This window comes from Populus euphratica, unplaced genomic scaffold (assembly GCF_000495115.2).
Source record: "Populus euphratica unplaced genomic scaffold, PopEup_1.0 scaffold1211.1, whole genome shotgun sequence".
Taxonomy (NCBI): Eukaryota; Viridiplantae; Streptophyta; class Magnoliopsida; order Malpighiales; family Salicaceae; genus Populus; species Populus euphratica.
The window spans coordinates 37003-53603 of NW_011501066.1; the positions used below are offsets into that span (position 1 = coordinate 37003).

The 16601-nt window shown below is 26.6% G+C and overlaps 1 protein-coding gene across 1 annotated transcript; it reads right to left on the reverse strand.

The window, feature by feature from the left end:
• Window positions 1-266: 266 nt before the first annotated feature.
• On the reverse strand, window positions 267-2317 carry LOC105117185 (uncharacterized). The gene is made up of 4 exons (XM_011014761.1): window positions 2127-2317; window positions 1645-1844; window positions 1484-1547; window positions 267-891 (listed from the first exon to the last, which is right to left on the reverse strand). Exons 2-4 carry the CDS (start codon window positions 1809-1811, stop codon window positions 595-597), a joined length of 528 nt encoding a protein of 175 aa, XP_011013063.1. The 5' UTR covers window positions 1812-1844; window positions 2127-2317; the 3' UTR covers window positions 267-594.
• Between the last annotated feature and the right edge of the window lie 14284 nt (window positions 2318-16601).

Sequence of the window (16601 nt, forward strand, 5' to 3'; positions counted from 1 at the left end):
TGCCTTCAAACAAGATAATTTGATGAATGATGGGTCTTAAAAGATTGAAGAGAAGGGATTCCAAAGATCGATCCTTATCATTGTTTGTAAGAAAAATTTTCAGTTCAAAATTATATTAAAATAATATTTTTATAAAAAATATTATTTTTCCCTTGACAAAAAAAAGAAATAATTTTAAAAAAATCAAAATTTTAAAGAACAAAGATTTCAATAACGCTCTCAAATCGCAGCCAGACTCCTTGATACAATTAGAAACAAGGACTGGATTAGAGTGACAAACCGATAAATATTATAATGGAAACCTTACAAACTCTCCCTCTTCATGAAATAATAATAATAATAATAATACAAAGAGAGACAGTTGCATCTCCATTTATTCCTTCGAAAATTAAACATTTTTCTCTCATGATTTTCATTGCAATGTACATATTATGAGAGTGAACACTGACAACCTCAACATGGAACACCCATCAACACTGTATATACACTCGCAAAAAAACACCAGCAGTACAAGTACACACTACCATCAGCTCTCCCCACCTCTTATATAATCAAAAATTTGCTGCATTGAAGGTTTCACCAATTCAATAATGTTCAAGCCACAGCAGAGATGCTACAGTTTCGCCCATCTCTGCGGAGACAATCAAACCCTTCAATCCTTACTGCAGCTGGCACGTGCCCAAACTTCATTCGGACACAACCTCCTCCTTTACGTGCAGATGACGAGGATGGTGGTGGGGATGGTGGCGCAGGAGATAATGGGGTTATTTTTTCATTAACAAATCGAGCATCTTGGATTACAGGATTTGATACCCTACATGGTGGTGATCCACAGTAAAATGGTGGTGATGATGCCACCTGGAAACCGGGTTTGTCCCCACCATAACCTCCCTGCAATAATTTAGATCAGTAAGTTCCCTTTTACCAGTAAATATGCAAAGCAATATGATTCTCTTTATTTGGGACAGACAAACAGTCTAGGAGTGCAGCAAATTCCACTCCTACACCAATTGGTAAAGGAAATCATGTACACACGCTTCATTATCAGCTTCAAGAAAGTATAGCCAGTGAGAAAGCTAAAACAAATCTAACCGTGAATACAAAGAAAACTCGAACAGGAATTGGTGCAAATAACAGCTTTTCACAATTTAAGATTAGCCAAAAACAAGAGGATGCAAGGATCTTCGATACTTTCGAGTACAGGAAGCACACGCTGACCTCAACCAAAAACATTAAAAAAGGTAGTCGCTAGAAAATAATAACTTTAGAAATTTGTAGCCAAAATTTATCTCCAACACACAGCAGTGAAGAACAAAATTTCTTGGATGTTGCTTTAAATAATTACAAACGTGGATCTCTACAAAGATGACCCCATTTACAGCCAGCTTTTAGGTTTAGCTACCAAACAAAACAATGAAAAAGGTCACAAATTATACTTTACAAGAAATTAGCCACTAAATTGCCGAAAGAGAAATAGATGAACCTTAGTAAGAATTATGTCTAGCAGCTCTGCCCCGGCTTTCGAATCTGCCATCTCCGCAGGGTGACTGGATATGAGATTAAAATTATTCAAAGTAAAAATAGAAAAAATAAAAATTCCTAAGAAAAGGGTACAATTTATGGGATCAAAGAGGGAAAAAATACTTGACAGGCAATCTTAGAGGTCTGATTTGTTCATTAAGAGGAGGATTTAAAAGTCCCAATCTCCTTGGCTTTGGACAAACCACAGACTCCATCACCACCATCATCCTCTCCCTTTCCTCGCAACCTCCTATCATGGCGCTCTTTTTCTCATATCCATAATAATTCATTTTCACTTATCAACAAACCACCAAGCGAAACCTCTGCAAATACACGAACAATAGACAAAATCAATATCAGGAAAATTTCACATGAAACAAAAAAAAAAAAGCCACAAAGCTTCAAAATTAGGCCAAAAAATCATCTGGCTCATCAAAAAAAAAAAAACATCACATTATTATGAAGGTTAGAGCTTCAGGCCAAAAAAAAACACATGGATCACCAACAAAAACATTAACACTAGAAATTTTAACATTACATGACAGAATTCCAAAACAAACTTGTCAGGAGAAAGGGATGAGAGAGGAAAAGAGAAAAAGAAAGACCTGAGCTGAGCTGCCACGAAGACCCCTCCACAAAGAGGAGAGATTCAAGGAGGAAGAAGAGAGAGAGAGGGGAGATCAAAGCTTCGATTTTTAAGGAGAGATAAAAGAGAGGGAGAGATAAGAAGGATGGATTAAGATTGGATGGGTGATAGATATGACCTGAGATGAGAGTGCAAGAAAGTGAAGATGGGAATGAGGTCTTAGGTTTGTGTGTAGTAAAGAATCAGGTTGGCCTGTGAGATTGATGGTATTGATCGTTGGATTGTGTCTTTTTTTTTTATTTTTTTATTTTTTTCGTCTCGGGTTTTGTGCCTTTGAATCATGGGCATGAGATTTTGGGAGACAATTTGCTTTATTCTCGATCTTGTGATAAAAGATGGAGAAGATCTGATACACATGATCATGCACGCATGTTCACTTTATTTTGTGCGTCCATTTTTTCACTTTTTTAAGTAAGCTAGCGCTCCCTTGCATCTCGAATAAAGAAAAAATTGAGAGAAAAGAACAAAAAAGTCTAAGCATATATTTTATAAAATAGTTTAAGGGTTATATGTATTTATAAATACTAACATATAATTATTAATGTTAATTAAAAACTAAATTGTAAATATATATAATCTTTGTTAGAGAGGTTGTTAAGAAATTAGGTGGGAGACTTTTTAACCCAAAAACTATTTTCCAATCTATTTTAATATGGAAACACTTAAAATTACATTTTTAAAACATTAATAAATGAATTATTTAACTCAAGACATATCTAAATTGATCTAAAAATATAATATTACACTTAAAAACTATTCTTTCTCATTCCCGATCCACTTTTCTATGTGAAATGAATGATAAAAAGTACATCAATGAACTTATTTTTGTGAATAAAACCCATGGACACCAACAAGTTTTTGCTGCAAAAATATAAATGGCTTTTTCTCTTGTTTTTTATTTTTTTGATGACTTTATATTTCTTATCGCTAACCAATTAAATTATACATGAACAAAATAAAATTTTAAATTAAAATAAAATAATTTTCAAACTGAAATGATCAAAATAGAATTTTTCAAAAAAGTTATAAGGCATTTCTCCTCAAAAACAATGTTGAAGAAACAATGTTGGGTAAAAAATAAGGTGTATTTTTCATTCGCTTTTAATTCTGGCTTCCTTATTTTAAGTTTTTTTAAAAATAAAATTGATATTTTTTAACATAATCAAGTATCAATTTTAATTTACTTTTATTTATTATATATATATATAACCTAATACAAAATAAATAAAAATAAATTATCAATCTTAATTTCTAATTAACACAATATTTAAAGAATGAAATAAAAAAAAATATATAATTAAAGTAAAAAAAATAAAGGACCAAAAATTTTAAAAGAAAAATCACCATTAAAATATGCAATTAACTTATGTTTTATCACAAGTGAAATGAAAAATTAATTTCTAACACATTAAAAAAAATATTTATAGTCACTATAAATATTTTAATAAATTTTAATAGGTTAATGCACGAGGCTCATATAAATAAGGTAAATTTAAAATAAGTATGTGAGACCAACGCAGAAGACTGGTATAAAAAATACTAACATATTTTTCAAAACAAAATCAAATAATGCATTATCTAATTTAATTCTAACCGTTAAAGAGGTGGTCAAAAAGTTAAGCTTGAGTTTTTTCATTTAAGAAGTTATTTTTTAACATATTTGCATATAAAAATACCTAACAAACCCCATTATAAACTTAATAAATTAATCTATCAACTCAAAAAAACCATAAAACAAAAAAACACAAAATCAAATAATTTTTTTTATTTCTCAAACATGATTTATTTTTTCTTATAATATAAAAAGATAAATAACACGTTAATAAAACTCATCTCATCAAACAAAACCTAAATATTAGAAATAGTTTTTTTAATTTAATATGGCATATCAATAATTTTTTATCTTGTTCGTTGTTCCTCTATGAGTCTTTCTCTTTCTCAAATCTAAAAAGTAAAAAAATAAAATTTTAAATGAAAATAAAAAGGTGTTACACTAAAGGGACTAAAATAAATAAAAAATATATCAAATTAAAAAGATGAAGAAACAAATTTTGTCAAACTTTGGAGGGAAAAAATTGTAAAAAGACACCAATAAATAGTGACAAAAAAAAAAGAAGATGACAATCTCTCTTCTCTTTTAATTTCTTAAAATAAAAAATATATATATCTTTTTAATGTAAAAGATGTATTCTTCCTTACTTTATTAAAAAAATAATTTGGCTTTCGTGAGAGCTTAAAATGAATTATATATATATATATATAATTATATATATATATATATTGAATAAAACAATAACAAATTAAAAAAACATTATCAATTTTTTGCATTTACTCCAACCTATTCATAACCCGTGGCGTGGAAGGGGCAATTTAAAAATTTGCAACTTTCTAAAACAGTAAGAGTGATTATTTTCTTTTTTTTCCCGTTAATATCAATTTTTAAGCAACTAACACCAATGCCAAACGAACATGAAGTGGTTCAGAAGATGACATGATGAATAAGTTTTAGCCAAAAAATGTGACCACAACCATCAATACATAAAATTCATTGTATGCATGTTTAAACATTATCCTCTTTTATATCGGTCGTCCTATCTTAATTCATTTCATTAATAAAGAAAATTGGTCTCACCTTTCATCTGACATGAGAGATCATTTTTTTTTTGGAGGAATAGTTTTGAATTGCTCCCATATTATATACTATTGGATATATAATGCTCTATGCTCCGGGTTTACATTTATATATGCATAAAAAACAATGTCTAGGTACCAAATTTCTGTTTAAAAAAACTAAAAAAAAAAACAAATGAATTAAGTTATAGTTTTTGTCAGGTTTGATAAGTTAACTTTTTTTTAATAAGACAATAACAAAATTAACAACGATAATAAATACACAAAATTAGAAAAAAATGACGCCACAAACCAGGTGATGCGAACCTCATGATTACATGGTTATATAACCTGCAATTAAAATTGAGATTTGTTCCTGGAAAGTCGAAATAGATCTGATAAAATTATGACACAATGAAAACTTGTTCTAAAGAATTTACACTATTGGAATGAAGTAGAATGACGCTACAAAACCAGTTAATCTTCAATAAAAAAATGCAATAATTACTCTTACATGTTAAAACTAAAAAATTCATCAATAATATTCATCAATAGCTGCCAAAAATATTTAGGTTACACGAGTTCAAAAAGTTCTTGAAAAATTAACCCTAATGGATTTACCGTAGTGGACTGATTTAACCCACTTACAAAATTGACCCAAAAAACTTAAACTAAAAAGCTCATAACCTAATCCGAATAAGTCTTAGATTCTAGTTGAAAACAAAGTATCAACTATGCCTAAACATGAAATAAAATAATAAAAATAACTAATTTGTCATTAAATATCACAAACCTTTCTTTCCTTGTATACCTAAAATGAATAAGAAATTCTTATAAGAAAAGGATTCTAAAATATTAATGAATCCTTATCATATTTAAAAATTATATTTCAACTCTTTATAGATCATTAAGGAACTAGAAAGTTTTCAAAATAAGCTCCTACATCTTTGTAAGAAAAGGATCATTGTCAAATAAAAAGTTCACAAGTCAAAAGAAAATAAATAACAAAATTTATATTGCTTATTCTAACCTATATTGCAAGTCATTCTGAATCTTTGATTCACTTGAAATTTTACCCCACCATAAAAACATAACTATAGAATATTCTAGTAAAGTTTCAGCTCAATTAAACAATGTAATTTGAAGTTATGCTCAATATCGTAAATTGAGACAATAAAAAAGTTTACTTTAAAATTCGAATTTGACCTTATTTGAATTGCATCACCGGGTCATTAGACTTGAAGCATCATACATAGAAAAACTAAGAAATCTAATCCTAAGAAAATCAAATATCAAAGGACGAAAATAGGGGAGAAATCAATTACATGAAAGGATATATATATATATATATATATAGGGGGGAAATCAATTACATGAAAGGATATATATATATATATATATATATTAAAACAATGAGGGTGAAAATTGAAATAAAAAATAAATTAGAGGGCAAGAATAAATTTTGATTAGGGTTTGAATTGAAATGAAAAAAATCAATAAAAAATAAAAAGAATGAGGATCAAATTAGAAAAATAAAACACCATAAACATGAATTGAAGGATAAAATTGAAAACCCTCAAAACTTTAACAAAAAGGACTAAGGAAAAAAATAGAAATAAAAAAAAGAAAGATCAAATTGAAAAATACGATATATGATAAATTAGGATTAAAGAATTAAATTGAAAATAAATAAACTTTAATAAAGGCTCAAGGATAAAAATATAAAATCAAAAGAAAAAAGATTAAATCTAAAAAACCAATAGTAAATGTCCACCATCCTATGTTTTCAAGTTAGAATAAAAAAAATAAAAGAAAAGAAAGGTTAGTCAACAAGAAACTAGCTAACCCACACCGACATGCACCTCCCTAAAGATTAAAGATAGAGGATGTGGTGATGAATCAAATGACATGCTAAGAGGACATTTTCTGCCATAAGAATACACCACCCAAAATGCGTGGGAGCTTTTTACGCTTTCTCGCATGTTATGCACACTCCAATAAATTTTTAAACTAAAATAATATTTAATAAAGGTAATATCCTTGATTATGTCGATAATTACAAAAAAAAAACTTCATAAAAAGACCTAAAGACCCTTGACCCATTGCCATTATTTTTTTGACCCAATGACATATCTATCAATTTATTGTATATAAATAAATGAAAACTAGTTTTATCTTCTTCTTCTTCTTTTTGGTGGTTAGGTAATGTCATTATGCCAAAAAAATGAAAAACATTACTATATCTAAAATAATCTTCTAATGACTAATGCACCATATGAAAATATAATAATACCCTTAACTCAAAGACAAGTGGTTTTTTTGGAAGGGCATAAATGTCATTTTTTTATTGTAATGAATAGTGAAATGTGTCTATAGTTGTAGTCAAATTGTAAACCCCGAGATAATTTATAAATTCTATAGAAATTTTAAATGAATAAATAAGAAATGATTATTATTTAAATAAAACAAAATAATTAATTTTGCAATAATGAATTAAGAATCTTTGGTATGGAGGTTAAGATCTTATCCGAATATAAAAGAAATAAAATAAATGAGGGCAATTGAGTAAAAATAAAATAATAAATAGAATGAATTGGAATGATTTCTTTCCTTTCTTTATAAGGAGGAACCAAAAAATAGTTTAGGAAAAATGATTGAGCAATTGATTTAAATAAAGGATAAAAGGGGACATAAATATAACTCAAGGAAAAGTAGGGTAAGAGTTTAATTAAAGGAAATTAGAGCATATAAGTAACTAAGGATTTCTCTGGAAAGTCATGAACATGGTAGATCAAGAGTTTAATTAAAGGAAATTAGTCGTGGTACGCGCAAGGTGGCCCGGACACCCACGTTAATAACATGGTAGATCAAGAGAGAAAAAGGAGAGGATTTTCGTAATGATTAGTTTAATCCAACCTATTTCTTTACATAAAAAACACTAAACAAGAGCGAGTCAAGAGATTAATAGGATATATATATATATATATATATATATATATATATATAGAGGGAGAGAGAAGATATTATATAAGGGGAGAGAATTAAGCTAGAGATTTTAAAAAACATGAGTGTCTTGGAGGAGGAGAACAAGGAGGAGGAAATTTCATCTATTATTCTTTTTTTTTTGAATTTTTGTATCTAAAGGTAAGAAATAAAAATAAAAATATATATTGGGTTTAATTCTTGAGCTAGCATATTGATTCCATGAAAATAGGCTATGGAATCTTAAAGTTAAATGAATAATTGCTTAAAAGTGTTGTTTAGATGTTGGATAATTGTTTGAAAGGATGTTAAAATATTAGGTAAAATGTTAATTTATAAAATGAAAAACAAATTTCCCTCCTTGATTGAAATAAGGTTTCGACTAGGTTTAATAAATTAAGGATAAATTAATATATTTTTTTCAATTGTTAAAGAAATTAAGAACAATAATATTATTTGAAACTTTTAAGTGGTTAGGCATTAAGCTAATAACTAGAATATTACTTGACAGTTTTATCGATTTATTTTTAGTTGAAGTTTGAATTGATAAATGATGGAATTTGAAATATATTTTTTTATAAAAGTTATAGTTAAAGATATTTGCTTTTAAATAGACTAATTTTATTTGATTTGAAATTATAAAACTCTATATATAGATTGAAAATAAAAGAAAACTCATGATGAATTTTACCCGATAATTTTATTAATTGATTTGACGCTAAAGTTTGAACTAATAAATAATAGAATTTGAAATAAATTTCTTTGTTAAAGTTGTATTTAAAGATTTTAACTTTCAAATGAGATTGTATTGTTTGGTTTAGATTTATAGAACTCCCAAAGATTAAAATTTGAAGAAGTGTTATATTGAACCTTACTAAATAGAGTGTGTATGTCACTAAAAGGGGTATCTTAGGGTGTTAAGGATAGAATTGAGTTTAATTCACTCACAAAAATTATATCGTTATATCTTAATTTTCTAAAGAGATAAGTCATGTCTAAAACTAAATTCTATAACTTTAATTATGATTAAAATAAAAAATAGTATTTTTGAAGTAAGACTTAAATGCTAGAGGTTATAAGAATAAAACTTGAGTATTTTACTACGTGTGTATGAATTACAATAAGTTTCTTTTGTTAAATAAATTAAAAATATAGATCAAATGAGGAGTTAAAATAAAGTTTCAATACAAGTTAAATTGTAAATGATGATTAAGTTGAAATAAATCAACTTAGATTATGTTATATGGAATGGGCATTTAATGAAAAACTATATAGTAAACTTGTTGATACAGGGGTGGCTATATGAGATGCACAGCAGTAGAGAGATCATAATTTCATTAATTGTGCCTTGTTTTTAATTTAATATTAATATGATTGGAACTAGTTACGTGGCTAGTGACTAGTAATGTGTGGAGAAACTAGTTGTCTGGTCATAGAACTAAAGTCCAAATATAAGTAGAGGGAAAAATAGTTACTTGGTGATGGGGTTAGAGCCTAGTAATGAACAGTGAAGCCAAATAACCAAAAATAAGAGAATATGCTTAATAATGGGACAGTGGCATTATATCTATGAAAGTCAGGATATTTAATTTATCATGATGGTTTGATAAAAAATATAAAGAGAAAATTGATTAAAAATAGTGAATTAAGATTAAAATATATTATTAAAGTTAATTTTATTAATTATGTGATTCAGATATAGTTATATTTATAACATGTGATAAATCAATTTCAGGCACTTCATAATCAAGTGTAGAATGATGGATATATAAGATTTATTTTTTTAAATTAATGAATATGTAATTTAGTAATCTTTATTTAATTTAAATGTTGGATAAATAAGTAATACTAATCTTTATGATATCATAATATTTCTGGTTAACTCTCACTAGGTTATGGTATTTTTATGAATTTTCTTAAACATATTAGAATTATGCACAACAATAACTTGAATTATTTTGTTTTCTTTTATGATTAATATTAGAAATATGATTATTAGGTGAATTTCTAGTGATAATTCTATTTTTAAGTGTTTGATCTCTCTAAACATTTTTTAATTATAAATACATTATGACATTAAGTTATGTTGATGTGCAATAAAGTATAGTATGGTTGGATATGATCGTGATGTTGAATTACTTTGTGTTTTGAAGTTATCAATAACTCGGTGCAATATAGATATAGAAAAAACTCTTCTGAAATCTTGGAATTGCATGATGCTTTGAATGAATGAGATGCTAAATAAATAAAAAAAATTACACAATTTTTTTTTGTTGCAATTACCGCAAAGAAAACCAAGGGGACATTGTATCCAAATATTTAGGGATGTTACACAAATCACCTTCCTTTTTAGCTTTTTTAATGCTAAAACTGTAGGTGTAGTGCTTTTCCTCAAACTTTATTTTTAATTATAGCTTTTTATTCCTAAATCAATAATCAATTTCTCAAAATTTATTGAGAAAAAAAATACAAAAAGGGATTAAAGTATAAAATAAAAAGATATCTCATGACCAATCTTAAATTCACTTGAAAATATTTGGTTTAGTTCACCCATTTTTATTTTTCTTTCTCTGTAATTTTTATAATTTTATTTTGATTCAAAAATTTATTTTTTTAATATTTTAGTTCTTGAATTTGAGAGAAGAAAATGAAAATTACTCATTAAGAAAAAGAAAGTCATCATCTACCATATTTCAACAAAAAAATTCTATTTGAAAAGGGGTTTTTTGTTGTGATGCTTTTAAACCTTTATCTTGTCTAAAAAGTAAATCATGATTGAGAGAAAAAAATCTTTATTATTTGATTTTGTAATTTTGGATTATTTTTAGGGTTTTATGCTTGATAAATTGGGTTTGGATGGCTACATAGTATCTATTAGGTGTTTTTATTAATATTCTTGCATACTTTTTAAAATATGTAATGTTTTAATTAGTCTTTTATGATATAAAATAGTCATTTTCTTTCCTTATGCATATTCTACATTTTGTTTTTTATATTAAAATTATGTATAATCAAGTAAGGTTGTCATCAAAGCATGCGAGTATTAGAGAGCAATACACTAACTGTTAGAAATTCAAGAATTTGCTAGCCATCTTTTTTATTGTTTCTAGAAAAAGAGCCAATTAAGAAGTTGGAGGGCTGGTAATTATATATATATATATATATAAACACAACTTTTACCATCCTAGTTTGAAAACATTAACCAACTTGTAGTTTTAAAAAATTTAATTTTTTATTAAAAATTAATATTTTTACATTTTTAAGTATTGATTTTAAAAATAATTTTTTTAAAATAAAAATATTATTTTAAAATATTTTAGCATAAAAATTACTTTAAAAAATAATCACAATTACTTTCTCAAATAAAACATAAATAAGAAAATATTTTAAAAATTACTAACTTTAAAAAACTCTCAAATTAATTTAATATATTAATATTTTAATATATTTTTTTAATTGATTTTTTTATGGGTTCAAGAATTTTTAACCAGATATGCAACAACGCAGCATGAGACAATAGTTGTAACGCAATGGGACCAAATAGCTTTGATAATTTTATTAATCTTTTACTATTTTTCTTGGAACAGAACTGCATGACTTGGAATCTTTTGTCGTTCTTATCAACGCTTTTCGTTCGTTTCGTGATAAGTAAGTTCTTCCCAAGCCGTTTACGGGGACAAAACTATTAATAGAACAATTCATGCTTGGACTTAAAAAAAAAAACCAGAAAACGAATTTTAACCTCTAGCATGGAGATCCCAGCTCGTTACGTACCTTTGCTAAAAAGATAAAAAATAAAATAAAATTCCTATTTCATTACTTTGTCCACACTAAATGTGTTGACATTTTGTTTTAAATATAGGATCAACTTTATTTTTTATTTATCTAAAACATAAAATTATATTTTTGAAACTTATTTAATTAAATTAGATTAAAATGATTTTTTAACATGGTATTAAAATATCTTTAATTTAATAATTTTAGTATAAAATAATATAAATTCATATAAATTTTATATTCAAAATACTTGAAAGATTTATTAAAAAAATATAATATAATGTCATGTTTTGAAACATTATCTAACTATTTAATTTTTTATTTAAGATAATTTTATAAGAATTACTGGTTTACAGAGTGGAGCTAAATTTACTTAGTTTATTGATTTATAAAAAATTAAGAATTGGTTAATTAAAATGAAAAACTGTGAATTAATGATGAACATTATTTTTACACTTGTCAATAATTTGGATTGAATTATTTAAGGTGAAATAAAAAAAAGAAGAATAGGATACCCTTTGTTTGGTTATTTACTTTATATATATATATATATATATATATATATATATATAATCAAATCCATTTGTTTCATTATGTTACACCATATAACAAATTTTTAGTTGATTTAAAAAGTAATCATCTGATATTATAGTTACTAGAAATTTTAATATATTTTTTAGAGATTCTGAGTAAGTAACTAGTTGTTTAAAAAAAATAATTAAAACCTTTAATATTCATTACTTGATATAGATTGCATTGTTTTTTTATTTATTTATTCGCTATGGTTTGATGATATTTCTATTCTTATTAGCCCACTATAACAGATTTACTAAGACAAATAAACCTTAGATTCCTTATAACAGTAAAATGTTCTAAATTATCTTTAAGGTTATTTTCAGAATAAACTTAGAATTTTTTTCCATCATGTCATTCCAAATAATATTTCAAATAAAATTTCTTGTAATTTTTTATTTTTATATTAAAGTTAGTAATAATAAATTATTATCTCTAATAATATTTAGATATTAACTCCTTTTAGATTTTTTATCCTTATATTAAAAGTGAATAATATATTCTTCTTGCTAAAAATAAATTTTGAATATTTTTTGAAAAATATATTCTTCTCGCTAAAAATAAATTTTGAATATTTTTTGAAATATAAACTAAAATCTTTTGGAATTTTACAAACTTATTGCAAATTCTATGCTATATCATTTTTTAAAACATGCCATAGTATTTTATATTTTTTTAAATGCTCAAATAATTTTAAGAATTTTTGACCATATGCGAAGAAAAAAATTAAATATTTCTTAATTATTTGTTAGACTTTATTTGATAAAAACCCATTTTCTTTGAAATAAAATTGTCTAAAATGGGCTTAAGGAGTTTTTGCTAAACATACCCTTATATATATATATATAAAACAACCTTAAGTAAAATTATTATCAGCCAAAAGAAAACTTTAACCATTTGACCAACAAGTTGACCCGAAATATTTGGTTTGACCATAAACCAAACCAAAGATCATTAGTTTAACTCGAAAAACAAACAAAAATCAAAACCAAAACCCAAAATGAATCAAACCTGTATAAACACAAAAAACTCAAAATATTTTAGTCAAAATGGATCAAAGCCTAAAAAAATGAAGAACATGAAGAACAAATAAAGAACATTCAACAAGAACCTAGCAATGTGGATTAAGATTCATACCATATTTCATGAAATAAAAAGCATATAAATGATGGAAATCAATCATTTAACAATAATCGAGCATCAAACATTAATGATTATCAACTAATAATCATGATTTAGTCATGACATGTTTCGGCTCAAAACCAAAACCTTAGAATTAAAATCTCTATAAAACTTTTTATTGATGCAAATGAATCCTAGATTATTAATTAACAAAGTTTAACGAAGTGTCTAGTGCGATGAAATGGATCAAAACTAGTTCAAATTATGAGGTTAAGGCAATGTTCTTCCCAAAAACACGAAGAACAATACCTTAAAACTCAGAAAAATACCCAAATATACCCAACACTGTCAAACCCTAAAAATGGTCTTCTAGGCCTCTAACCATATTGTTTTTGGTCCACACGAACCATATTACCAATATCAAGTATAGTTGAATTAAAAAACTAATAAAAAATAATCAAATTATCATAAGCATGCATTATATTCCACTTTTGTAACTGCAGCCCTAATAACATCCAACAAAAATATCAAATCTTGATTCAAAATGACTTCTTAAACACTAGGAACCTAAATCATGCTCAGGAGCCAAGAACATACACTAATTAACTACAAAAATAGTCAATAACCTCACCACTAGATTTCCAAATCACTTTGTTTCATTTAATCTAAATATTTAAGCATATTCTAAACATCTAACAATATTAACATACAACTCCAAAAAAGATTAAACAAAGAAAAAACACCATTCAGTGCATTAACCAAAATCAAAGCTAAAAGCAATATAATGTAACAAATGTTCAAAAACACCATAAAATATGAAAGAATAAGCTAAAGATGTGTCTTATAGAGATCATCTACTAGGCTATATGAATGTTTTTTACCTTCAAAGCTCAAATAATGATTGCCGCCTTTCAGTTCCTTTTTTTTCAAGCTTGTTACTTTCTTTCAAAGTTGGGAAAATCTTTATACTAGTGTAACATCTCCTGTTCCGGGATAAAAAAAACAATCTCATGTTTATCGAAAAATAGAGTAATTAATTTTTTTCTATATATATTCATGGTCTTTGTATTAAAATCTACCAAAATTTCGACGAAGTCTCCTTTATACTAAAAGGTCCCAAGTTATCGACATGTAACCTGTTTACACTTCTAATAACTTGCATCTCCTAATTCAATCCCAACCCAATCATCCTAGATTTCAATCTCATAAATATTATCAAACCTATCAACCACAATATTTATGATATACATGATATAATAAAATATCATTATGGATGAATAAAAATAAAAATATACAGACATGAAATATGGTTATATGAACTATAGAATTAAGTTCATTTAACCCAGTTTAAACATTAATTATACAAATTAAGTTATACAAACATTTTGATGTTTACAAAATACAAGGGTAGACTCCTTAGAATCTAGATTACAAGAAGAGAACATAAGCTAGGATATACTCCGATCGTGCATGTGATGATCCTGAAATAAAATAAATATTATTGAAATATGAATATCACTATAAATATAACAACATAAATATCTAACAATTTAAAAAGGGTAACATACATTTATACTTTGTTCACTTATTCCTTCTGATTTTTATTAGAATCTCTTTCTTGTTCAACTTTTAATAATCGTTTCCTCTCCCATTATCAACTTCTATTTCAGATTTTATAAGAGCAATCATGATTATTTTTGCTTAACACATTACTGATACCAATTTAAATTGTATCATCATAATCACCCCATAGAAGTCGATGCAAGGTGATCCCCTTACCTGAGATCCTAACATACCTTAAATGTATGCTAGCCAATATATGCTTGATCCCCTTACCCGGGATACTAACATACACTAAATATATGCTAGTCAATACATGATTGATCCCTTTATCCAGGATCCTATCATACATTAAATATATGTTAGTCCAAACATGACAATCCTCTTACCTCGGATCCTAACATACATTAAATGTATGCTAATTCATGCCTCAAATCACACTTTTTATATTTTCTTTGCTAGCGATAATTTCATCACTTGACAATTCACACAATAATCTTTTACCTTGAATACACATACATTCAGTAATTCACATTTCATATTGATAATACATTAAATCATGGAATTTAATTAAAAAGTATAGGTATGATTCACCTACTTACAATAAAAGCTCTACTCGTGCTCCCCTATAGTTGCTGCTGCACCACGCCTGTGGTCCCTCATATAAATCACAGGTTTATCTCATAATTTTTTCTTAATCAAGGATATGTTTTATAATAACCATATCAACAACTAATAAGTTTTTTTCAGTCATTTCTTAATATTTTATGTTTTTTTTTCTCATTTCACCCATTAATATTGTTGTTTTTTATCCAACCATAGTTATCATTCCTTTCTTTATATTTGAATTGTTTCTGTTTAAATCCTGAATTATCATTGTCTAGATATTGAATTGTTACTGTCCGACCTCTTCTAAGCTTTTTAACTATATTTAGAGTTATAGAACTCCATTTCAAGCAAGATTAATATTGTTGGAAAGCTAAGACATGAGGCTACAAGTTCTCTGAAGAAAGGAAAACCTAGTTCTGCCTTCAAGACAGTCAAAATTGCTCATTAACAAACATTTATACTGTTACTGTCTTATTTTTGAACCGTTATTGTTTGATATCTCCTTAGATTTTTAACTATATATGGAGTTATAGATCTTTATTTCAAGCGAGATTGGTCTTATTGAAAAGCTAAAACATGAGGCTAGAAGTTTTTTGAAGGAAGGAGAACCTAATTCTACCTTTAAGACAGTTAAAATTTCTCATCAACAAATATTTGAATTATTATTATCCAACTGTTACTGTCTAATCTTCCATCAGATTTTTAACTATATTTAGAGTTATAGAACTCAATTTCAAGTGAGATTGGTCTCGTTGAAAAGCTAAGACATGAGGTTACAAGTTTTCTAAAGGAAGAAAAACCCAGTTCTGCCTCCAAGATAGTCAAAATTGCTCATTAATTAACCAGACCTACTACCCTACAGGGTCTGTCATAACCCGGTCTGAGTTAGTGACCCATAGTTGGAGTTCTATAACTCTAAATTGAGCAAGACTAATTTTTTTAATTAGTCAACATTTAAAACTATAATTTCTATGAAGGAACCTGATCTTAATTCCTTTTTCCTCCTACCCAAAATTCCTCTGAAAGTCAAGAGATGAAACCTTTCAGATTTGTCAACCTTTCCATTTACATATAATATATGAATTTATTTAATTTAGCAACTCATACTTTTTCCTCAATTCAAGTCTAAGAACTCTAATCTATAATTCAACATCTAGACATCAATTTATAATCGACTTTTGACACTATCAAAAGATTAATG